A 26,347-nucleotide genomic window follows, 5' to 3' on the forward strand; every position below is an offset into this window, starting at 1 on the left:
GGAACGAATTTATAATTTGGAAGTTCTAAAAGATCGGTCTATATGTACAAGTACAACATCAATATATTGAAGCAAAAATTGAGATCATTGACACAAATGCTAACAAAATATAAATCTTTATAGATTATTTGTATTTAGAGTGAAAGTTTGAAACAGAAGAAACAAAGAAACAAGCGGACGATGAAATTTTATATTCGCAGATGTGACAGCAGGAATGATCCGTTATGTATTCAATCAACTGGGGAAGCATTGTACGAAGAAAACCCCCTTGGAATCCAGAACCCCAAAGTTCGTAATATCAATATGCAATCTGGAGACGGGTTCATCTTTTGGCATAATAGAACCGGATGTTAAGTTAGGCAAAAGAAAAGGTCAAAAAAGTCATTGGGTTGTTTTGGATCTTTTGTTTGCACATTAAATGGCGGGCCAATACGTTTGGCCTAGCTATTAGGACGTCCCAGATGGACTCATAATCCAAAGCCTGTTAACTGGGCAATTCTTTTCCAGAAGTCTTGTATTTTTTTTTTTTTTGTTGAGAAGTCTTATATGCCCTTAAAAAAAAAACCTACAAAAATCTGTCCAATTTCTTGAGGAGTGGAAAAGGGGATGATGAGCTAGACAAAACCATAAGGTACCAGTCCCTTCATTCTTCAGCAAGTAAAATGATGTGGAAGGGCAATATTTCGTGTTGAATGTTTCAATTTTGGGTGTTGATTGGAACCAACCAACCGCCAAGAAACCGAGGGGAGAGGAGTAAAAGCTAGTCAGGGCCTAGGGGTGACTCTTAACGGAAGAGAGTAAGGAGGAAGAGAAAATTGGAGATGGTGTTTCGAAGTGGTTGTGATTGGAGTTGGTGGGTGGTGCACCGTGGCCGCCCGGGGTTGTTATGAAAATGAATATAATCAATATCAAACCATAAACTATATATATATATATTGTAAAAAAAATTTTGATGAAAATTAAGTTGATATTTTATTAATTAAAGTCTCTTGAATTTTGATCGAGCAAAATTGGCTTGTGAGGAACCAAAGTTGGACATCCAAAAGGACCAAAACCCCTTTACTCTTTACATTAGTAATACGTTTACGTGAATTTACTCATGTATTTGGGATATTTTTTACTCTGATTTTGTTTTCTTCGTTTGTTGATCGTTGAGAGAGCTCCTGAGTAAGTCACTTTTGTGAAAAGTCTTCTACAAAGAAGATATCTTTCAATCAAATGTCAAACTATAATTGAAATTGACAAAAAATCCATCTCTCCGTTGCGATTTATCTAAATCGAAAGTAATACTAGAATAAACTTACAAGTCAAATTTTACTTTACAATCCAAACATCTACTAAATTTATAGTGAAATCTATCCTTCTACAGGTCTCACTACTTAAACAGTGTTCAACTTAGGCTTCTAGCTATCTCTATCTCCTCCTCCTTCTCCTCACACGTGACATTCCGAGAATTCGGAATTCAACGGGGCCCGCCAAAACCCTATTTTACGCGCCAAAATATCTACTAAAGAAAAAGAGAACGGAAACTAGCAGCAGACATAGCAAGAGAGGGATAGAGAGAGAAAATTTCATAGTTGCAGTAATTAATCTTTTTTTTTTTTTTTTTAATTTTATGGGAAGAAGTATGAAGAAATCGAAGCAATTGACTTCGTTGATCTCGGGAATTGATCCTCCGTCAATGGCGTTGCCGGTCGGTGCTCTCTCTCTATTACTCTCATGCCTAATGATCATGTTAGTGTGGAATCCTTCCCCTACTTCTCCGCCTCTTTTCATTTTCTTACTCCATTAATCAGCTAGGGTTTCTATTCTACTACTACTACTACTCAATCTCTCTCTTCTTCTTCTCGAACTCTGTTCTCATCATGATTCTCTTTCCTTTCCCCCTTTACGTACTTCCAAAACAAATTCCCCCTTCTTTCACTCCCTATATCTCATCACGTCTTTCGCATGCTCTCTCTCTCTCTCTCTCTCTCTCTCTCTCTCTCTCTCTCTCTCTCTCTCTCTCTCTCTCTCTCTCTCTGTACTGCGGTGCGTGCTTCAGACTCTTACTTTTGAAAACCCTAATCATACTTGTAAAATCATTTATTAGTTTCATCATTCTTTATAGGTTATCATCGATCAATCTTGTGAGACTGACTGAAATCATTTGGAAATTATTCCTAATTCCTCTTAGAGTTAATAAGGTAGATCTTCTTTATTTTGCTTTTCCCTTTTTTTTTCTTTTCTTATTATTGTTTTTTGTATTATCTGATTCCAATTTATGGTTTCTTATTTCCATTTTGATTTGCAAGTTTATGAATTTAGTAATCTGATTCTTGTCCAAATCAGAGATGAATTAGGGGGCATTTTGATTTTAGTGACCATATGATGTTTACTAGTGTAATGAATTTGGGTAAAGTTTTCATATTTTTTATCACTTCTTGTACAATGACATTTTTTGTTTGTGTTGCAGAGTCTACTTGTTACCTTCTTTACGCGGCTGGAGGTTTACTCGACCACTCTATTGCAGCCTCAAATTTGAGGTAAGAGATCTAACTTGTGCTTCTTGGAGATATGATTCTAATATATGATTGAGGGAATCGGATATTCATGATGTAGATGTAGACACTTAGTTTTCGGGTCTAGTTAGGTGTTAAGACTTAGTTGTGGAAATGCTAATACCCTTAAACCTAAGCCCTAAGCTTTTAGCAACCCTCTATAAGCTCTGCCAGATGAGTCGCTCTTCCGAAACTCTTACATGATTTAAACTGTTTAGGGTTGTTGTATTTGATTTTGCTTACTGTCTTTTGTTTCAGGTGCTGTGTCATGTCATCTGATTTTAAATCGGACCCAGTTATACCCCATGATGCTGAGGACCCAGAATTTGGCTCGACAACTACAAATGGTAATGTAACCTTAGGCAGAAGAGATAGTCTAGTGTACAAGATCCTTGATGGTATTAAAGAGCAGCGAAACCGGTCATTTATCAATATTGCAACAAGTGTTGTACGAAGAGTGACAAGTAACAGGTAGAAATATCTTCTTTTATATGGAAGTCTCTTTTATACATTTCTACTTTCATTTTCCATTAAGACTAGATTCGACACAAAACAAAAATATTAGGTCAATTCTTGCTTTTAAGATCATCAGTAGAACCCTGTTCATTATCTCCTCAACTATCAATTATGGCTTATTACAGAGTCTCGTCGAAATGCTGATTTATCTTTTGTATAGCAATGCAATCAGTAACAATAATTTGTTCCAATTTATAAGATATATACTACTACGAGATCTGTTTTCATCTAATTGGTCGATTTTAACTATTCTTAGTCTGCTCTCTTATTCTCTTTATTGGATGTATATATAGCATAGAAATGTATATAACTCGCTGCTAGATTATGCCTCAAAATCTAAATAAACCCCACTTTTGTTTATTTCATCAAAATCGTTTTGCAGCCATGTGTTTGGGCACACCTGTCAGTGCTTTACTCTGATGGGTCTAAAACTTCTTCTCATTCTTTATCATAACACATGCAGGTTCTCAAGAGGAACTCAATCACCATTGAGTGATGACATCAGTCTCCAGAAGGACGAGGGTGGAAGGAGAGAGCACGGGTCTGAAAGAAAATCTGGACCTCTTTTGTCTGGACTGGCTTACTGTTTGTCTTCTTGCAGCATGATATTGCTGAACAAAGTTGTTCTATCAAGCTATGGGTTTGATGCGGGAATATCTCTAATGTTTTATCAGGTCTGACCAATATATAATTGGCGATACAAATTTTTTTTCTATATAAAAATGTATATATTCCAAGTGGAATATTTTGGAAGGGACCTGAAACGTCGTGTTAGTGTTCAGACTTCAGAGTCTATACCAACCTGCAAAATGAAAGCTTCTCCATGTTAACAGTTAGTTACCGTGGCTCAATAGAACATGTCATTGATTTTCGTTTGTATTTTTTTACTATCGTTAGTCTTTGGAAACTGAGACCATGGTTGATTTCTAGTGTTCTTTTACTATCCAGCTAAAACGGGGGAGAGTCGTGGTTATCTGCCTCCCTTATGACCTACATGAGCTGTATATGCTCTGCAAAGTTATCCGGACTGAACATCTGAACTACCCCTGCGGATATCTCCATTAGTGTTTTTATTTTCTTCAGGAAAATGCTGCCAATGTGAATAATTAACCATTCTTGTGGAAACTAATCTCCGTTTTACGTGTTGCAGAATCTTGTCAGTGTCATTGTTGTCATTATATTAGAATTTTCCGGACTGGTAACTACTGAAAAGCTCACTTGGAAGCTGATCAAAGTTTGGCTTCCTGTCAATGTAATATTTATTGGGATGCTTGTGACCGGCATGTATAGGTATGTCCTGACAAGGCTTTTTACGGGATTTGTTTTATTTGTTATCACCTAAGGAGCTAAAATAGTGAGTCTCATGCGTCAAGTAAATTTTACATAAATTTGTGTGTTTATGGAGTACATAAAAGAGGCATCATATGATCTCAGCTGAACCTACTCTCATATTTGTGTGTCTATGTGGAATATGATAAACTGGTGATGGGTAGTAATTGTGTGTGTTCATGTTCACTTACTTCTTAAGTTGATGCTCAGTTTGAAGTTCATAAACGTTGCAATGGTGACAGTCTTGAAGAATATGACAAACATCTTAACAGCACTTGGAGAATTATATATCTTCAAGAAGCGCCAAAATAAGAGAGTGTGGACTGCCATGTTTATGATGGTATGTCATTCTCTTCTCGTTGTTCCTTATTGTAAGCTCATGAACTTCTTATTGTTGCTTCAATTATGTCCCGATAAGAAAAAACAAAACTAACGATATATTTGAGTCTCGAGAGTTGCAGTTTATTTTTTATCTGTTCCGAGAGTTGCAGATTTTTTTCGGGAAGACAACAAAACTTTTAAAATTCAAGCACCAAATCATAATAAATGAATGTCAACTAATTGATGAAATATTGTCTTGCGTTTGCAGATAATATCTGCTCTGAGTGGAGGAATCACAGATCTTTCATTCGATGCTGTCGGATATACATGGCAGATTTTTAATTGCATCCTCACAGCTAGCTACTCGGTACGTATCTGCTCAAACACTCCGTCTTTCTCTATCGGATTCCTAACTGACTTTTAGTATGTGCTTCTTTTTAAAGCTTACCCTTCGGCGGGTGATGGACACAGCGAAACAATCGACGAAATCTGGGTCTCTTAATGAAATTTCCATGGTTTTGCTTAACAATGCACTCTCTTTACCCTTGGCTATATTCTTGATTCTTCTCTTCAAGGAATGGGAATATGTATATAATGTGTAAGGCTTGTTTCTCTATCTTGTTGGGGATATGGTCTATGGAGTCCAAATTCTTCAAGTTAGGTCCCAAATTCGTGTCTCACTGTGATGATTTCTCATGTATTCTTCCAGGGACGTAATTAGACTGCCGATGTTTTGGGTTGTGTCAACAGCAAGTGGACTTCTTGGACTTGCAATTAGTTTCACCTCAATGTGGTTTTTGAATCAAACTAGCCCAACCACATATAGGTAAAAAGCTCAGAAAATTGAACTCGGATAAAGTTGTTGGAGTTTTAAGTTTTGTGAGAAACTGCTGACGATTTTTGGTCCCTTACCTTTTCTGCAGCCTGGTTGGGTCACTAAACAAGATTCCTATATCAGTTGCCGGTTTACTTCTTTTCAATGTTTCATTCAGCATGTCCAACCTCTTCAGCATACTCTTCGGTAACCTACATAATCAATGAATTAATACTTCTAAAATTGAGGTTTACTTTTTTGTTTGAAGATCCCCTTTTAGGAGAAAGGGTATCTAGCAACCAAGAATATAACGTCTAGGTCCTCTCCACTCATTGCAATTGGTTGAGTTGGATGACCACAAACTTAACATGGGATAGAGCTAGGCCCACAGCCCCACACGTGATAGCCATAAACACCACATGTCCTCCACGTCACCCGAAAAGAAAAGAAAAACACATACCATTGCTAATTTCTTCAAATGTCCCATTTGAATCAGGTCTGTTAGCTGGAGTATTATTTGCAAGGGCCAAAATGTCTTGATACCACAATAAAATCATCATGATAGAAATCGTTGCAGCTGAAATGCTTGTTCGGGAAAGGAACCAATGACGTTTGTTTGTGTTCTTTAATCTTTATATAGGAACATACTACTTTTTCTTTGAGTTCAAATTATTTTTTTAATTTCCTTGAAGTTTTGTAACTTAACTTTTGGCAAGGGAGAGAAACAGGGTTGTAATTTTTTTCTAATAAGATCCACTTAAAGGACATTTTGTAATTCTTATACTAATACTACTATTCTTATTTCTTACTACTATATCATTTTCTTTTTTGTTACTCTCATGATCCACCAGGTTTAGTAACTTGTATTCAGTGTACCAATTCAGAATTGAATATTACAAACATGGGAGATGCTCTCTTCTCCTTTTCTGCAAAGTTGGAACAAGGAAAAACCCAAGGGTTTTAGTGGTGCCCATAAACTTTTTTTCATTCTGAGATCATCCGCCAACAGTACTATCATTGGCCCAGTTATCTGATTCTCCCAACCCTAACTAACAGAGCCCTAACAAATCAGATACAACTGCATGCATGTAGAGAGAGAGAGATAGAGAGAGAGATGAGAATGATTGCAAACAAGTGAAAGAAGTGAGCAGCTGGATATTTGTCTGCAATAAAAATGAAAAAAAACGCTTGCTTACTTTTAACATGAATTGTTTGTTCATGGAGAGTAGTCTGCTATAAAACAGTTTTTAAGTCAGCATGAGTAGTCTGTCTCAACAACCAATAATAAGATTCTCTACACATTTCTTTCTACAAATCAAGACCAACAACCCCTTTCACTTCCCCGGCCACCTTCAGAATTTTACTTGTTCATTTCTCTACATTTTCATTACAAATCTAAACCTACTACTAACTAATTATTGCTTAAAATGGTGAGAAAACTTTGAAGATGACACCATCTCTATCAAGTCCATCTCTTTCTTCCCATTGTAAAATATTCCACCATGATCATTATTCATGATGGGCGCCAAGTCATCGTTGTTATTATTCCTCTGGTTTTCATAGCAGTTGTCGAGGAAAGACGAAGATGACGTGACTCCATTCAATAAATAAGAGAGGTAAAGATCTGAATACATGGGTGATGATGAGTTGTTACTCATGTAATTCTCACCTTGGGGATAGATGGTGGTGTTCTTATTTTCCACTTCTTTGGTAATTGGGGAACAACAAGAAGAAGAAGAAGTCTTGTTGTTATAACCACCACATTCGTTCATCTTCATGAGCAGATTATCATCACCTATTGGTTTCAAGATCATAGAATTTTGGAGTTCCCCATCTTGTAATAATATTGGTTCTTCATGATCACATGGACTCAGGATCAATGTATCATCCACCGATGCCTCTCCGTATATGTTATCAAAGAAATTTTGTGCGAATAGTAATTCGTCATCATATGAGTGGTTGATAAGAGCTGAGGAATCATCAGTGAAAGGTGAATCAGATGGTTCTATATTCGTCAAGTCCGGCGATGGGTTCGTGGAGGGAGTGGTTCCATCACTAGTAGGAGTGTTTAAGCAGCTCACATTGATGATTTTGGTTTTGATGTAGTTTTGGAGAATACATGGCCGAAATTTCCTTCCTTGACCTAATACCTTCTTGTTCTTTCTTTTAGAATTCAATCTTCTTTTAGTAGCATTCCAATGATTCTTTATGGCATTTTCGGTTCTTCCAGGGATTTGTTTCGCTATCTCAGCCCATCTGTTTCCGATCTTTTCATGTGCTGCTACTAATTGTCTCTCTTCTTCTTCACTCCATGTATCCTTCTACATATTAGATCAAAGTGAAAAACAAATCAATCGACTACCCTCAAAACTATATACGAAGAGTTGAACTTTAACTTGATAAAAATAGAACGAATTTGTAAACGGGAAATGATAAAGTTACAAAAGATTTTGACAAAAGATAGTTCCCAGCTGATGTGGCGGGTGCTTTTTCAAACTTTGACCAAATCTAGGCCGTTGAGAGATGAAAATCACAACCGCCACATCAGCTGGGAACTTTTTTTTGTCAAAATCTTTTGTGATTCTAGCCTCTCTCTTTGTAAACTAGAGCACATGTTATAAGTACCTTATATACATAACCTAATAAATGGGTGTCTTTTGACCTAATGAGCACACTTTCTCATTACATATTGTTATTTTTGGTTGGAAACAACTCTTCAATATCACATGAATAAATATGATAACTAAACTGACAAGGAAGAAGAAAGAACATGAAAAGCATGAGAAGTTGAGAAACGGAAAATGGAAATAAAAGCTCACTAGGGTTTGTTTGTTTGTTTGTTAAATATCTTAACCCTAATGATAAGGTCACAAAATCCTAGAAATTATCCATGATGCATGAGTATAAGAGTTTGAGGATCTAGCTAATATTTATTACCCAAAGCGAAATATCAGGTAGCTAGCTATGGCAAATTAGGGTTTCATTTTAAATGACTAAAAACAACAACAAAAAAAAAGATAAATCATATACATGACATAGAGAAATTAAAAAACCTTGATATCAGGACGGAGATGATTGTGCCATCGTTCTCGACATTGTTTGCCAGCCCTACCAACCAATTTTTGAGCAATCTGAGCCCATTTCCTTACACCATATTGATTCACCAAATTAACCAGTAACCTTTTTTCATCACAAAAAAAAATGTATAATATTTATTAACATCTCATATTGATGATTATATATATATATATCATGCAAATTAATCTACCATAAAACTTGTCATACTTATTATTGTAAGAAATAGTCCTATATATATAGAGAGAGATGAAATCAAGGGTTGTTCATGTAAACATAAAACAAATAAACCAAGAATTAATAGATGATCATCACCTATCTTCTTCATCAGTCCACTGCCCCTTAATCAAGTAAGTACTACTAGAATAATCAGACCCACCACCACCACCACCACCACCTTTAGCTAATTGTTTACTAATCACCATTTCTTTCTTCTTCATCTCTCCAAAATTCATATCAACTTTGTTATAAATCTCATTTATACTACTACTACTCCAACAATGAGACTTATCATCTCCTTCTTCACTACAAAACCCATTAACAATATTGCCCATATGATGATGATCTTGATTAATGGACAACAACCCACTACTTAGTCTTCTTTCATGATCACAAAACCCATTTTCAGAAACAAAAGTTTCTCTCTTTCTAGGGTTTCTATTTGAGATCTGTAGTTTGTTTGATATATCATGATTTTGATTCCATAAAAATCTCTCTATTGCAGCTAATGGTGGACTAATAGAAGAAGGTCCTACTACTCTTTGGAAATGAGTACTACTACTACTGTTCTTATCCAAATTACCACTAACTCCATAAATGAAACCACCACCTTCTCCTTCCATGATCAAATTACAAGCTTTCAACAAGAAAAAATCTCAATTTTTAAGCTATCCAAATCAATTCACAATTCACTTGATCTTGGGTAGTTTGTATTTCTTCTTCTTGTTAGATAGAGAGAGCTGAGAGATGATAGAGAGAGAGAAGGTTATTATAGTCGGCAGCTGAGAGGAGCTAGATTATTTGATAGCCGTAGATCTTTATATTGATCGGATGGCTAATAAATCAACACGGATGTAACGCCTGAACTTCCTCTCAGACCAAATTAAGGTGCAATAGAGGGATTAGTGGGGGGTAATTAGTTAGTTATTATCATTACATTTATTATTTTATTTTTAAAAAAACATGCAAAAATGGTAAGCTAGATTAATATATAATTAATGTTATTAAGAATGAGAGTAAATCTAGAGAGGATTTTAGGGTTGAACTTTTGTTCTAAGATTGACCAATTTGTTCTTACAAAAACCTTGAAAAACTAAGGCTAATTTATATTAAAATTATGAGATCACAAAATAAAATAAACACATAATTTCAACGCATTATACTTTGAGGATTTATGTGAGATAATAATTGCTTAAAAATACATTTTGCATTTTTTGAGAAGGCAAAATAGTTTCATTGGTGAAAAGAAAAGAGGGTGGTATCTAATTTATTTATAAGGTTTTGTGTGCTCATATTCCTTGATAATAACACAAAATTCCACCATCAATTTGCTCATTGTTTCAAATACTCACCAACACACTTATTGCAATTGGTTGTCTAAATATGTAAATCACATAAGCCACGCAAAGGTACATAATTTTTTTATGGTATCAAACAATAACCTTTAGATGACTACGTACCAAGACCATGAATACATCTTCAACAACAACAAAAAAAAACCGAAAATTACTTTGTCAACCAGTTGTCCAATTTCTGAATATTTTGCCCCTTAGACCCCTTCTTGCTCTTGAGAGTAGACAGTAGGGAAACTCTTGAAACGGGCAAAATGATCTGTTTATGCCAAAGTCCCATGATTACCCTACAAATATAAGGTCATATTTGAGCTTGGTTGAGCATGGATTAGAGCAATATGTCCCAAAGTAATAGCACCCTATAATGATGTATCTGTATATAACAAAAAATTCCCATGATTTTTATATCTGTACAGGGAGCTGATTCCCTCCCTAGCGACCCTTTTAGGGGCCAGTTCTCCGGATCGTCACAAAAATATTAATATTTACATCGGATTCACTTGGATACAGTAGACCAAGCTCAACTGTTGAGCCAATCTCTCATGAGAAATTCTAAGACACCCTCCCGTTTTTCTTGTCACACACGCCCCTTTACCCCAAATTTTAGGGTGCCTTAGAGGCGCCCTGTCCTTTTAAATCTTTGCTCACCCCTCTATCGGCACTCCTTCTGAGCTTCGGACTGTCCAAATCCCGGGGCGCGAACAGAGAAACAGGCCAAAAACTAAAAAAAAAAAAAAAGGGCTGCCTATACGGTGTGTTTGGAAGTGCCTTTTATTGTTCCTCTTCATTAGAGAGTGGAAACAGGTGAGAGAGCTGGTGGTGTCGATGATGGTGGTGATGAAATAGACCTAGTTTAACGATTGTTCGGCCGTCGCAAAAACGTTGTGTGGGTTATAAATATTTTCGGGCTTCCAAAAAAATATTTGGAGATTACGGTCTAGTGCAGAAATTTAAACCCGGCCCCAGGCCCATTTCTATTTGCATAATTAAATAGATTAATGTTGATAATTTCCCCTTTCCCGGATGTTAGGTTTGTTGTGTTATTTGAATTCTCTTATCCTGTGTGACAATAATTCATGAGGAAAAGTCATTGTCTGTACCGAAATTAAACAAATAATAAAATAACAAACGAAATATTCATGGCCGTTAAATCTAGTCCGGTTGGAAAGAGACACTTCGTAAACATCGTTGGCATCTTTCATCACCTTTCTTTGGCAACATGGTAAATTATTGTTGCTTAACCTATTTGTAGTACTTTCCTCCAAATTAGATTGACCACCCCTTGACTTTTTAAATAAAAATCTTTCGAGACATAAAACTGAAGAGTGTGTCGATACTTTACTAGCCTAGTAGAAAGTAACAAAGTTTTAGTACGTATATTTTGAATTTTAAAGCAAATACAGTACGAACTATTAGTTGTGTCAATAAACTGACTCCATCACATCGGGTTGAATTGAATGTGATTTCTACGTACCATAATAAATGGTCATGCCTCACCACTTGACAATATGATATTCACTAAAATGTGATAAGGTAGATGTTACTACATATCATTCAAGTAGTACTGAGAGACATAATTGTTGCTGACATGTAGGAGGAGGAGGCAGGGCTGATTGTCAAGAATAACATACTTTTGTCATCTTCTCTTAGGGCATATAATAATTTTATATAATAAGGAAGGTGACTAGTAGTTGTTTGAGTTTTGTTGTTATTCACCACCATTTCAATTTTAACACAGTGGATGTGAAAGAGGTATGGGAACAAGGTAATGATAGATAGATAAAATTGGAATCACCCTACCCACCTGCTCTTCACATGTCTGTCTCTGCAGCCAACATTTTCTGCCCTAAATTCAACATTCCATTCCTCCATTATTACCCATGCATCCTTCAACACTCCATTCCTCCATTATTAGTTCAACAAAAAAAAAAAAAACTAATCACCCATGCATCCTTCAACACTCATGTGGATGTATTAGAATCTCCGTCTGTCATGCCCCTAAGTTTTGGTTTTAATGGAGACACACCATTCGTCTTACCATTAGAGTACGCAGCGACACTGAGAACCCTCCACGTATAAGATTTTGTCTTCAATTAGCCACCACCTACCGTAGTGTGAAATTTTTTGTCCACACAGCAAGGCCTCGAGCCTAGGGTGGTAAAAGAAGGTACAATATCAATAGTCCTACATCACCCACGAGAGTCTCCTGAGCCTAATTACAAGTGTACGCTCAAGCTAAGTACCGAAGCTTTTTGGGGGGCTCATAGAGTCTTCGCCAAGAACAAAGACATCAACAATTATTCGCAGCATCCCACCCTCTATTTTAAATGTTATTCAAAATTTACATAAACTTGTAAGTGAAATATTACACAACCTTTTAGCACTACAATGTGTCACCAAAATATAGAAATTGGAGACTCTTCACTAGTAGACGATAACACGTGCTCTATTATCGTTCCCCATTGTCCAAAATTTCACCCATACGTTGGTGCTAGAGTGGGTAAGATTATTATTAATTGATTCCTAATTTATACCGTCTCAGGCTTTATTGAAACTAGGCCTCATTGTCGACAGAGTCAAGTGGGTAACAAGTGTCTTCTCCACCAGTATTCCACAAGAAATGAGCATAGGCGCTTGCTCGGAACATGTTACCAGGATCTGCTTCTATTGCCTCTAGATATCTTTCTTCGGCCCCCTCAATATCCTTCTTTGCCCGCCACAGGAAATCTGCGTACCGATTTAACGCCTCTGCATCTGCTGGCTCCACACTAGTTGCTCTCTTGAAATATTCTTCTGCTCTGTTTCCAATTCCATGCACCACAAAAATTATTGTGAAAATCAGCGTTAAATCGTTTAGGAATATGACTGATGCAAATGGGCAAGTCATATCATCTAAAAGAAGAAAAAAAAAAATCACGAAACTAAATTCCAAACACTACCCCGAAGATTTTAGTTGAAGATCCAACCGTGACCATAACCTAACTCAGGCGATTGTTACTAGTAGTGGGGTAGATCGCAAAAATGGTTGTGTCATTTTATTATATTCAAACACTCATTCAGAAGACATGTCAATTTCAACTAGGCCACAAACAGAAAAATGAAGATTATTTTGCAAGCATCAAACTGTCAAGATGATAACCAATTTGGGGCCGAAAAGTCAAACAAGCAAATTTGTCTAAAACTAACTCCAAACATTTAATTCACGTAAATTTTAGTGCAGTAAATGGTAAAAAATTTATACCTGTCATGATCGTGGACGACGAGGTAGAGAAACTGAGCATAATTGGAGAGGAGGAGAGAATTGGTAGGTTCTTGAGAAATGGATTGCTGGTAAAGAAGCTCCGTCCTGAAGTACTCCGAGTAGTCATCACCTTTAAACTCCACCTTTACAGGAGAAACAAAGTGTTGCTTAGTTTCTTGATCAAGAAGGACATCTTCTTGCATTTTTGAAGCTTCTTCGACTACTGAATTCCAAATTTTAACTTCATCTTCCCTCACCATTCCTTGATTATCTGTTTCCAATTCCACTTCCTCTGGTTCTGATGTGGTTGGGTTCCCGAGAGACGTCACCTTGGTTATCTCATCAGGGACTACATGGTGGTGGTTGAATGACGTGAATCCATTGAACCCCCCGTCCCCACCCTCGGTCCCACTGCTTGCAACCGATCGAATATTCCCACCACCACCACCACCTTTGTTTCCTCCAACAGAAGTTATCTTCCCAGTTGAAGAAGTTCCGAATTTCGGGTTCTTTTGCTGCTGGTTTTGCTCATACTGATTATCAATTTCTTTGACAGACACCATTTCAGTGATGGCCGAGTAAGATTCAGTGGGTTGTGAAGCTGCAAAAGCTGAATTTTGAGTCATTGAATGCACTGTGAAATTTGCTAGAAGGATCATGACATACATCATAAGAGTTGGTGTGTGAGAGAAGATCTGTTGAAATAACCAAACAAAAGAGGCATTCATCTCTTTTTGTACTCTAGAAAGAATTCCCTGTAAATCTTCGAAACAAAGAATTTCTCTCATATGAAACGTATAACTATGAAGCTCGCGAATTATAAAAACCATTGATGAGAAAGCCTTCTTGACAGAGCAGTAACCTAACTCTCCTACTTCTCTGAATCCTTCTTCCAATTGATTTTTTCTCTTTATGATTCGGAGAGAGAGAGGGATATCTACACTCTTCGCCTTTCGCTCAATGCTGGCCGAAACTATATCATTCATTCCTGACCAATCTGGTGGATCCGGGCGCAACCCAAGCCACGGGGACTCCATAGATTTAACTCTAGATGACGAAAAGGATTTGTTCCTAAACCTAGAACTTTCCTCATTAAAATTGATGCTTTCACCTGCTTTATCTCTGATATCCGAGAGCTCCGGCTCCGTTTCTTTGCTAGTAATGCTGTTGTTTTCGCTGTCTTTGTTGTCGTCGAGAATGTTGAATTTGAGTGCTAATTCCTCAATCTCTTTAGCAAATTCTTCATCTGAGAAACCAGCAGAAGAAGCACTAACAGCTCTTCTGAGTGTTCCGTCTCTTGATTTCGGAATCTCGAAAGATTGAGTCCTCAGAATCTGTTGCTTACTTGATGTTGTTGTTGTTGTTGTTCCAAACAGATTCGATTTATGAGTGATTCGACAAACTTGTGGAGGTCGACGAATTCCACTTCTTTTTTTGGATGAAGTAGATGAAACTGTGGAAGAAGAGGGTGATTGAGAAGTACCAAGTTGCTGAGACCAATACATACAAGTAGTAGCAACCTTTACTTCCATCCTCAACTTCACAAAAAAAAAAATCAAAAAAACGAAAAGCACAAAGTGAAATCAAGGAAAGCTTGATTCGAAAAGGATTTTTTGTTTCCCTTTCAGGATTTGAAGAAAGATTCAAACTCACTTTCTCCAAGTTGACTCAAAACCTGCAAAAAAGTAAAACCCCATAACTCAGATTCAACTTCTACAAGTGCAATACTGAATTTCAATTGTAAAACCCTAAAAACCCAATCTTGAATTTCTTAATGTTCAACATTGACATGAATTCAACAATAAAAATAGCCAGATTATCTGCATTTACATCTATCATAAGTCATAACAACTAATACCAAGTATTAAATTCACAACAAACAATCTCCATCATTATCATGAAGACCTAGAAAAATGAATCAAGAAAGATAAGGAAATGAAAAATGCAAACCCCCCTAACCAAGAACACACTATTATCGAGCTACAAAAATTGAAGATTTTGAATAGTCAGTGAGAATGAAGAAAAGAAAGAAGGCATTTTTTAAAGTAGATTCGAAACTTACCGAGGGGGATATTCCGACGACAGCTAAATCTGACAAGCAGAGCTAAACAAGGAGGAGAGAGCTTTTGGTCTCTCTCTCTATATATATATATATATATATATATATATAGTCTTCTTCCAAGTTCCAAGCCAATGAGAAAAAAATCTTGGAAGAGAAAGTGAGAAAAAGTGTAGAAGAATGAAATTTTGTATAAATACGGTTTGTTGGAGAGAGTACAAGTTTTGTTTGGTTTCATTATTGAAATACTGTTCTTGAGATATCGTTAATTCCGTTTTGGCCCAAATTTGTGATCAACTCGCGTTTTTTCACCCCAAGGCTCCCAAGTTTTTTTCTTAGTTCAACCATCACGAATGTTTGACTTTAGTTTAGGACAAAACTTTTTTCTCACTCTCTCCCACTTCGTAGTTCGCACTCTCTTTCTCTCATTTACTTCACCTTTTTTTTCAATCTTCTAACAACACCGATAGCTGATCATCTTCATCTCTTTCTCTTCTCTCCTTTTATCTATGTTGTTTAGTCGAAGGGGAGGGTTCTTTTGACTGAGAAGATAGAGAGTTCTTGTCGTTTCTCATAAAGATTTGACGAAAGATACCTTCCCCATCACTCAAATAGTGTAGAAAGAGGCGTGTGGTGGTGGTGGTTGAAGTGGCAGTGAAGAGAGAAGTATCGTGGTTGTGATGGTGGTGAAAGGAGCGAGAAAATGTGTTTTTTTATTTATTTTGACAATTGAAGATTGAAGATGAGGTGAAGTAGAGGAGAGAGTGACTGAAGCGAAGTAGAGAGGCGAGGTGGATGAAAGAATTTGACCACTGTTAAACAATTGTAAGGGTAAAATTGGATGTTTTAGAACTAAAATGGATTGTCGAACATAATGAGGGACTAAAGTGTATAATTGGTCAGTAATGGGAGGATAAAAGAAAATTCAAGTATACTAGAAACGGGTAAGTAGCCTTGGGACTAGGGTAATGTTGGATCCGAGTCGTAAGCTGCTAGTAACGAGGAGGAGAAATGGTTTAAAACAATTGGGTCTCTAGGGACATGTGTAAGCCCACCGACCTAGGTTGGTTGGGGTCCATTAACAAATCGCCACATGTTCCCGTGGTTCCATTTATTCTAAAAATAAATGAGATACTATGCCCTAAACATTGGACCTCCCTAGCCATTGGATCCTGCCCACTCCACCTTTTGCCATTATTCTCATATCTAACATGAAGAAAATGCTTAGTGAGTCTCCCTGCCTCTACGTGAGGAAGTACAAAAAAATGGATTAATGTTTTTTTTTTTTTTTTTTTTTTTGAAGCCACGGGAATCGATTTCCATTCATAAGTGATATAAAATCACATTTGTTTACATGGATGAAATTGTTATTTCTCTCTTCCAACTTCATGAGAGTTGCATACCTTTAAATGCAAAGTACCTCGTGAATAAGAAAGAAATTGGACTAGACTCTGACGAAGAAAGATAGAAAAAAATAAAAGGATCCTAAAGATCACAAATGAAAAGACCCTAAAGGTCAACAAAACAACTGATAATACAAAAAAGAAAATACTAATCAAACATCCCCGTTAAATTCGCCGGAAAACCGCTTTTGTCGCCGGAAAACTGTCACCATTGCCGAAAAACTGCCGTCATAACCGGAAAAGCCACCGTCATCTCCGAAAAGCCGCCACCATCATAGAAGAACCTCCAATATAATAGTACTAAATATAGATAATTTCTTCCAAAATTCCTTTTGGCCTCTTCGGGAAGCACTTGATTATGCCTAATTAGACCAAACGATTGCAATGGAAACCAAATTTGTTCCCACAAACACAGAATCATCAAATCGAACCACCAAGAGAATCTGCTAATTCATAGATCCGCCATGACTGTTCTCTAAACCACCAACAACTGTTCATTTTCCGGTCAAGATCTAATCCAATTTCCATCACGAAGGACAACGATAGATCTATAGTCGCCACTTCTTCTCCGAAAGAATGAAAAATGTTTGACTCCATTAGATCTTTATCAACCTGCAAATCAACTTCCCAACACAAACAGCGAAAGGAAGAAGATAAAGAAAACCGTTGTTTAAAACAAGATACAGTAAAACCTTCAAACTTCGTGAGTCAAAAGTGATTAGGATCAAACTTCGTGAACACAAAATACTGGAATAAGGTTATGGATCGTCGGTTGATTTAGCCGAATAAAAGGGGAAGAAACTAAAAAGGAGAAAGAAAAGAAATAGTAAAGCTAATAGAGGAAGATCCGGCGAAGGAGACCCTTCGCCGGAAACTAGGACACGTTCTCTCTTTCTCTCTCAAGGAAGCGGTTTCTCTGTCAACAATTCTGATTAATGTTAGAATTACGTCTGAATTTACAAATTAGATAAGTCTTGAATAATTCTTTGTTTTTTTTTTATGAGATATGAATATTTCTTTTCTTGAAAAGTGATTTAGAATTTAAGGCGGTAAAATTTAACAATCTATAAAGAAGTTATGTTGGAGGAAGTATTTCTGGCGCATTCCATACTTGAGCTAACCACATGGGCACTTAGCACCTTACACTCGCAGTAAGAATGGTGCTTAGCACGAAAATTAATGTTTCGGATGCTTTCAGTTTCTCCTCTCGAGCCTAACCTATTTAGGGAAGTGGATGGAGCTGATTAAACCCGCAGACAACGTTGAGCTTTGGACTGCTCAGTTTCTTAGTGGTTTGGGTGCTTTCGATTGTGCTTCGACCTTCCGAGCAATGGACATAAACTCCTACCCATACAAACCAAACAAGTTGGGTCTGATGGCAACCAAACTGTTCATTCTTCCAACTTTATGGGGACAAGTTAAACTAAACTCAGGCCCAAATTTGTAAAGAAGACAAGTAGGAGATTCAAGTGGCAGATCAATAGATTCCAAAACAATACTATGTATAATTGGAATCCCATGTGGAATCAATTCGTACCATTATGGAATTATATATTATCACTCTACTGATTCTGTACCCGAGAGAGAGAGAGAGAGAGAGAGAGAAAAATATATCGACAGCTAATTTGGATTCCTCATTTCCCACCGTTCATCTACTGGTCCTGTTTCTACTTCATTCACTTTAATGCCAAATACCTACCCACCGTTCATTTTTTCACAAAATGGCAAACCTATTTTTTTAGGGTAAAGAAACTAATCAATTTGAATTTTTGCAGTTTCTAACTACCTCCTGTCACACGCAAAAAAAAAACTACCTAGTGTCACCCATTGTTAGATCAACCAGGTATAATACGTTCAAAATGCACAGATCAGAATATATAAATTTTAACATCCACGCAACACTATACATATGTCACGCCATAAGTTTTTCCAAAACTATAGTTGTAAAACTTGGAACCTTAATCTGAATTTCGGGCATAGGAGTAAGTTAGTCTCGCCGAAGCATCATTTCTTTCATGGGTAGTTATGTAATTTGGTCCCTAAAAGGATGTTAGTTCAATATATCAAACTTTAATTTATAGTCTAATAATCAAATTATGACAATTGATTGTAGGTCGTTTTCAACTATTCATCAATGTTGAACTTGAAAATGTATGCTTAACAAGTTCGGACAAATTCATTTCGATTAGGAAAGGGAAATATCTAAGCTGACATTAGAATGAACGGTTTGAAAACAAAGCCTCTTGCTCATGTTGTGTTCTATAGCCAACTTGTTCATGTGGACACCATCAGACATTGTTTCCTTACTTTATGTCATTCAACGGTATAAAGTCCACAATTAGATTAATTGGTTTAATACTTTTATTACAAGGACAACGACCTTGGTTGGAGTGGTAGGAGATTTAGTCTTCTACTCTAGAAGTTAAGGGTTCGAGAGACACGCTGACAATTCAAAAAACAAATATACTTTTATCACAAAGACCATTAAGTTTGGTCTGATTTTCCTTACGAAAAAGCGTGCGCCTATACGCGCCTCGCCAAATTGCTCTTCGCGCCTCTGGAAGGAGATCAACTCTAGTCAATTGAATTTGGCATCCGACATCTATAAGCATCTTTGCAAACTGATTAATCAGAGAGCCAAAGCAAAGGCTCCGAGTCGGACTAGAGAGAACTGGACGGAGAGATCCCAACTTCTTGGCATTTGATAGGCATTAATTTTCAAAGCAATTTCTTTCCCTGGTAGTCCCTGATATGCTACTGTCAACTGGCCTAACCTATAAAAGACCTGCAAACATAATTTAAAAGCACACAGTTTTTTATCTTCTGCCGGCCCAATATCTCTGTGCCCACTCATCTGCATACAAAAGTTATGGGCACACAATCTTAGTCCTAGGGTGAGGTAGCCATCCTTCCCAAGTCAGATCTAAATTAATTTAAAAGTCTGAATTTACTAGAGTTAGATATTATAGTGTCAACTCTTGACGTCTGAGTGAGTTGATTTTTAGTTAATTTGGGCAAACAAATGAAAATTCAGATAAATTATGCGAATAAATTCCAAATAACGAAAAAAAAACACAATTAGCCTTTGGAAACCAACGATATTGAGAAGTGTTCCTATTAAGAATAAAATCATAATTACGTTTATTATCAAATAACAAATATATATCTAACGAGTAGAAGTACGTTTGACCAAACTGATTAAAATCTAATAAGAGTAATTGAATCTAGATTAAATAAGTCGTGTTAGTAGAGAATAAAACTATAAAATATGTGACTTGAGAGAAAAACATACCAAAGTACTTAGATTCCTTATTCCTTGGATGGCTGATTTTGTAAACACGTGCTTTGAAAATTTAATTGTTCTTAAAAAGATTAGATTGGCACAAGTCTCGGAATCTTCTAGCTACTAAATTGCGTGTCACAATTTTATTCGATATGGGTTAGATTCTTTCAATTGGAATTACATGTATATGCTTGCTAGGGTTATCTTAATCTTCCATCACTTTCCCACCTTCAACTTTCAATCTATCTCTCTATCCTGAAGAAGTTCATGCATTTGGAACTCTTATCGTTGACCTAATAATTATTCTTTACATACTTTTCATAACTTAGGTTGAGCTCAACGTTCGATATGTATTTGTAAATTTGACTTAGATAGTAGAAGAGAAATATTACATAAAAATAGAAGAATGTATGGTATCTTATTTGTTATCGGTATCAATAGTAAAGATGTGTTTTGGTATAACACGTAAAATCGGTTTGTTTTGAACGTCTAATTTGTGTTAATTGGCCCTCTTGATAAGTTGTAATCACAAACTTTTAGTTTTTTTTTTGGAATAAGCTTTCAAAAAAATAACCGAGTGCCAAAGTATTACAAATAACAGTCCCAAGGACTAAAGTTGTAGAAAGAACTAATACAATGGGTAACGGTGTTAACTGAAAGGACGAAAGATGAAACTATCTCACGTCTGTGGACCCAACGCCAATCTCGCCAGGTTATGTGCCTCTAAATTAGAAATCCGAGGGCAGTGTTGTAATTCAACTTGGAGGGCCAAAACCCTAGATCTCAGCCTACTTATATCATTCGAAAGCCTCCAAGGAGGGTTGCCGTCTTCATCCCCTAGCAGCTCCACCAGTATTTTCGAATCTCCTTCAAGAATAAAGTTTCCCGTTCTCATGTTTTCTATTAGCTTTAAACCCAAATCAAAGCTCATCATCTCACTATGCAATGGTGAGATGGCTGGGAAGACTATGGAGTCTGTACTGATAATTTCCCCTTTGAAGTTTCGCATCACCGCTCCTGCCGACCCCATCGGTGGTTTGTAAGCTCCGTCAACATTTACCTTTAGTTTTGATTCGGGTGGAGGAAGCCAGTTGTTCACCTGCATGTTGGAATTCAAAACAGAAGAAAGGTTTGGAAGAATCGAGCTCACCTCCTGTGTTATTTTCCAGTAGCCTTTGGTGTAATCTGGTTGAGTATTGTTGAAAACAAGCTCGTTTCGGATCTTCCACCAAGTCCACAGTAGATAAGTATACCATATCCATTCAATATAATTCGATTTATCATTTAGCAAGTTTTTCAAGTTATTAATATGATTAGGGCTGAGGTTTTTGAGTTTATTGTTATTAGTAAAATATACAAACTCAATGAACCTCGGGCATGTCCCGAAGATGTGGTCTGATGTTTCGGCTTCTCCTGTGGAGCATAATCTGCAACTAGGGTTTATGTTCTGGTTATACTTTGCTATATTACCTAGGGTTGCTAATCCATTGTGGACTAATTTCCAAATGAACATTTGAGTTCTAGGGTTTATGAATTTGTCGCTCCATAGTTTTGTCCATGGGAAATCCCTAATGTCACTGTTTAGTTCAGGTCTACTGTATAAAACTTGAAATAATGACTTGGTCGAGAAATTTCCAGACTCCAAGGGAGTCCAAATGAGTTTATCTGGGTTCTCAAATGTAGCAGGATTAAAATTTCTAATGGCCTCTATGGTTTCGGAGTTAAAATAAGCATGAAGAGTCTCTTGATTCCAATCTGTATTAGCATTATTTCTAAGATGAGCCACTGTTTTTATATTATCTGGTAGATCATTGATAAGAATAGGCTTGTTATTTGGAAGATCTCTCAACCAAGGGTCCGAGAGGATATTAATATTGTTTCCCTTACCTGGGATCCACAAAATATTTGGGAGAATGGTGTTCCTTGTCTCTAACATGGACCTCCATAGAGGCGTAGCATTTGTAGGATTAGGAGCATTCCAGAAGTCATTGTCCTTATTATATTTTGAGTTGAGAATTTTGACCCATACCTGATCCGGATTAGTTAAATATCTCCATGTAGTCTTGCCTATCAATGATAAGTTGGCTTCTGAGAGAGGTCTAATGCCAAGGCCTCCATGCTGTTTTGAAGAACTAATAATCTTCCAATTTATAAAATGTAGTCTTTTCTCTGATGATGTATGACCCCACCAAAAACATCTCTCAATCTGTTCCAATTTGTTGGTGACCTGTTTTGGAATTTGTTGATGACTAAAAGTGTATGTGCAATATGCTCCCAATGTTGATTTGATTAGGACCGTTTTACCCGCTTGAGAGATATATTTACTTTTCCATTCAGATAAAGCTTTCTCGTATTTATCTACTAGCCAAGAGAAGGATTCCACTCGGTTGCCTGGTTTGAGTAAAAAGGACCCTAAGTATTTTGCTTGGTTGTTCATGACAGGTGCTTGGAGAGAGTTGGAGTACTGGTCTCTCATTTCAATGGGAATCTTTTTACCAAAGAGGATTGAAGATTTATCAAAATTGACCTTCTGACCCGAAAAGCTTGAATAGGTATTGATAATTTCTTTAATCGCATTGAGGTTTGATGTGGTGGCTCTCCCGAAGAGGATGAGGTCATCGGCAAACAAAAGATGAGATATAGTAGGGCTATTTCTATTTATCTTGTAACCACTGAACAACATTTTAGTTTCATAATAGTGGATGAGGAGAGAGAGGGACTGGGAGACAAGTAAAAAAAGGTAGGGGGAGAGGGGACACCCCTGCCTAATACCTCTAGTGGAAGTAAAATTCCCATGAAGGCGACCATTGATTTGGATACTAAATGAGGGGGAAGTAACACAGGACTGATATTAGACCTCATCACAAACTTTTAGTTGATGTAAAAGAAAAAGACATTTTAGTTCATTTGGTCTTCATCTATATCAGGATTACTTGTTTGGTTGGTTTGGTATACTCTTCCACAAAGTTAAATAAATAATCTCAAAGGAGAGGGCTCCACTCAATGCGGAAGAAAGCATGTTGAAATGGGAAGAAGAGTCAAAGGAGGAAGAGAGAAGGAAAGGTTGTGCAGAGTTAGTTATCCAGTCACTAACAAGGAGGTTCTACACGGATCGATCAACTTCTACTAGTAAGCTCTTCCCCAAACCAATAAAATTTGTGGTGCTTAGATGACCGTCGTATTTTTCTTGTGTCTATTTTACTGTTTTTTTTTTTTTTTTGAGAATTCGACTACAGTCTACGTCAGTCGTTACAAGGCATAAATGCATCATGGAGATTTAATGAGCACGATAACTGCCTAATTTAAACTGAAAATGAAAGGGACCTAAAGTCCGACAACGAAGAGGCCTAAAGCCCGACAAATATAAAACTGAAGTCAAAATTACCCTTGAGACACGCTTTTAAGTGATATCTTGAAAAAACACCTTCTCTATGGACATTTATATTTATAAATAACATTATTTGTTATTCTCTATTTTGAAGAGACATTCACTGTAGAATACGACCCTAACCCTAGTTATACTAATAAACTATACTTTTCACAATATTAAAAGGCAAATAATATTTGGACCGACAAAAATTTGTTTAACTTGTCTTGAACAAAGCAAATTCCTCAAATCTTGTTGACATCACATGAAAATGGTTTGGCGCCAGTGTATTCGAACATTATTGTTAAACAAAGTACAAATGCACGAACTGTTTTAAGATAATTGGTTTGGTACTTATAATTAATCAACTAATTCATTTTACACGAATACAATACTGTATAATTTATCCTACTAACAAATTCAATAATCAAAACAATATTTTAGCATTTTCTCCTTGTTACCAACTACCACAAGGTCCACAACAGATAGACATTCAAAACGATTTTTAAAAACTCAGTCCACATCAGATGAGTCAACGACACCGTTCTTTATCCGATTCATTAGATGAGTTGGCAGCAGTAGTCATCCCTCCTTGCTCGTAATGCCAGAAATCACCTAAAAACGTTTTAGCAGCATCTAAACTTGGAAAATAAGTAGGTTCCATAAAGATCTGAGAGAGCGAGTCAAACGATTCATCAGCAACTGAGTTAATACCCCGATTTCCTCTTGCTTCTAAACTTCCCATCATTATCACAATCAATTGTCGATAATTAAAGAAAAATCTCTTCAAAGATGATTCAATCGCTTGTAAAGCTTGAAGTAAATGGATTTTTCTGTACTCATCTTTTCTGTGATTATGATATAGTTTCATTACTGCTTCTTGAATTCTTGGTCCTCCTTTTGGATCAACTTCAACTCCTAAAATTAATGGAACTTTGTGTTTTAAATCTTTTGATAATCTTGTCATTTCGATTAATCCTTTTGATCTGAAACAAAATGCTTCTGATTCTGATGTTGCTTTTATTGCTAATTGATTCTTTAATCTTAGAAAATCATCTGGATCCATTAATAGATGAAGATCTTCAATTTCTGTTAGTAATTTCCAGATTCTTTCAAGTAACCAACAATCGTTTGATGCTTTCTCGAAATCTTGATCGTCGATTCGTTTACTGATTCGATGAAGGAGTTTTTTAGATGTTTGAATCCATGATTCTAAGATCTGATGAATTGTGAGGAGAATTTGGTTCTCGGGATTCGCGATTTTCTTGATTGATTTCAATGAATGCAGATCCGATGGTTTACAGATTAGATCGTAATCTAGGTTCGGTTTTCCTGATAGGTTCGGTTCTCCCAAACCTAAAGTGTACGGACACCTTCTCATTTCGCATTCGATCGAGTACATAATCTTTGATGCGATATCCTCCGATTTATGCCACGTGGCAAGACGAGGTAGCAAACTTGTCTCGCTTGTTCTGCTAACGACGTGTGTTGATCCTGGAAGTTTCCAGACTTCAGACATACTTCCATCTCTGGCTAATACGCCGTTCGACGTACTAAGATCTACGATCGGAGCTTTTCCACGTGTCTCAGCATCTTCTTCCTCTTCTTCGCATAGAACCGCGATGAGTTCAATCTGACGGCTCGTTAAAGATTCGAGTCTTCGTTTCCATTCTTGTAGATTCACGTACGGTCTCGGATCGGATAGAACGAGTGAAACGAATCGGAACGAGATTTCTAATCCCTGTAAAGCCGGTTTGAGAAGCGATTCATTATTCCAGTTTGGAAAATCTTTAGAATTCCAGAGTTTTCTAAGTTCAGGAAGTCGAAGAAATTGCTCGTAAGTCAAACACGAAGAAGATGATGCTAAATTAATAATATCACCGATTCGAACCGGAGCTGGTAGACCAGAAACTTGTAACGATTTATTAGTGTTAGAAATCTCAGGAGATTTAGTTGATATGTTTGATGATACCATTTTTGTTGCTTTCCAACTGAAATCGACCATGTTTATACAAATTTTGCTGTTTTAGGATATAGAGAGAGAAAGTGAGGAGAAGTTAGAGAGAGAGAGAAAGTTGTTTTATGAGTTGGAAGAGAAAGAGAAGGGAGTTGGGTATTTATACCGTTATACGTAATAGAGTGAGAAAAGAAATGGATTGAATTAGGAATTTCTATTTTTTTTAATTAGAAACTGAAAGAGGCGTGTTTGGAATTTGAATTTCCTCCAAGTAGCGGCGGTGGTGGTGGGAATTAAACAAGTACTTTCTATCGGAAAGCTTATCCACCTCTCAACCTAACAACTTAACACGCCATATTTTTCATAATTACGCAGCCGTCCCTTTGACTTATCTTATTTACAGTTTAGGGTATAAGTTTGTTTTAGTCCTACACATATTGGGACCTCGGTTGGTTGGTTGACTGTTGTCTTATGAGTGGGTTATAGTCAACATCTATATGGTTGGGGGAATTTGTCCTGAAGTTTCCATTGAGTTCATATGAAGGCACTGGAATAAGTACTAGAGGCACGTGTTTTTCTTTTCTTACAATCTAATAAAAGAAAAATATTACTATTTTAACGACAATTATTTTCAACGACAAAAAAAAGATAATTATCTTCATTTTATTATAGGAGAGTATCTGCTAAACCGACACAATGTTATAGAGTGAAATTATTATGGTTTTGGATTTTTGGCTAATAACTTTGTCGGCCTAAAACTCGCTATGATTAATCATAGATGTAAAAGTGCAGTTTAGTTTGTGTCACTAAATTTTGAAATATTATCTGTTTCTTTCACGTTTTTTCCCAAGTTTCAAATTTTCAGGGTAAT

The 26,347-nt window shown here is 36.6% G+C and overlaps 3 protein-coding genes and 1 pseudogene across 7 annotated transcripts; 1 reads left to right on the forward strand and 3 right to left on the reverse strand.

Annotated features, from left to right (window-relative positions):
- The first annotated feature begins 1,517 nt into the window (after positions 1–1,517).
- Positions 1,518–6,332, forward strand: LOC147546650 (GDP-mannose transporter GONST2-like). 4 transcript variants are annotated; one of them, XM_086636169.1, is made up of 12 exons: positions 1,518–1,738; positions 2,093–2,186; positions 2,456–2,525; positions 2,799–3,011; positions 3,520–3,730; positions 4,207–4,346; positions 4,596–4,725; positions 4,975–5,073; positions 5,150–5,304; positions 5,416–5,532; positions 5,630–5,727; positions 6,017–6,332. In XM_086636169.1, exons 4-12 carry the CDS (start codon positions 2,809–2,811, stop codon positions 6,058–6,060), a joined length of 1,197 nt encoding a protein of 398 aa, XP_086492295.1. In that variant the 5' UTR covers positions 1,518–1,738; positions 2,093–2,186; positions 2,456–2,525; positions 2,799–2,808; the 3' UTR covers positions 6,061–6,332. The 4 variants fall into 4 exon arrangements, with proteins under 4 accessions (XP_086492295.1, XP_086492293.1, XP_086492294.1 ...); XM_086636167.1 differs by having other exon boundaries at positions 1,519–2,031; positions 2,111–2,186; XM_086636168.1 differs by having other exon boundaries at positions 1,519–2,023; positions 2,111–2,186.
- A 489-nt stretch (positions 6,333–6,821) lies between these two features.
- On the reverse strand, positions 6,822–9,107 carry LOC147546651 (transcription factor MYB119-like). Its single transcript, XM_086637493.1, has 3 exons — positions 8,911–9,107; positions 8,574–8,700; positions 6,822–7,841 (listed from the first exon to the last, which is right to left on the reverse strand). The coding sequence occupies exons 1-3, from the start codon at positions 9,048–9,050 to the stop codon at positions 6,936–6,938; spliced, it is 1,173 nt and encodes a 390-aa protein (XP_086493619.1). The 5' UTR covers positions 9,051–9,107; the 3' UTR covers positions 6,822–6,935.
- A 3,356-nt stretch (positions 9,108–12,463) lies between these two features.
- On the reverse strand, positions 12,464–15,942 carry LOC147546652 (uncharacterized). The gene is made up of 3 exons (XM_086637492.1): positions 15,470–15,942; positions 13,408–15,082; positions 12,464–12,964 (listed from the first exon to the last, which is right to left on the reverse strand). Exons 2-3 carry the CDS (start codon positions 14,937–14,939, stop codon positions 12,721–12,723), a joined length of 1,776 nt encoding a protein of 591 aa, XP_086493618.1. The 5' UTR covers positions 14,940–15,082; positions 15,470–15,942; the 3' UTR covers positions 12,464–12,720.
- Positions 15,943–23,850: 7,908 nt separating this feature from the next.
- LOC147546653 (nematode resistance protein-like HSPRO2 pseudogene) lies at positions 23,851–25,781 on the reverse strand (annotated as a pseudogene). Its single transcript, XR_015223909.1, has one exon. The product of XR_015223909.1 is annotated as a nematode resistance protein-like HSPRO2 pseudogene (transcript).
- Positions 25,782–26,347: the final 566 nt, after the last annotated feature.

The sequence above is a fragment of the Eschscholzia californica genome, unplaced genomic scaffold (genome assembly GCF_041429995.1).
Source record: "Eschscholzia californica isolate CP2 unplaced genomic scaffold, dmEscCali1.0.p SCAF_4, whole genome shotgun sequence".
NCBI lineage: Eukaryota > Viridiplantae > Streptophyta > Magnoliopsida > Ranunculales > Papaveraceae > Eschscholzia > Eschscholzia californica.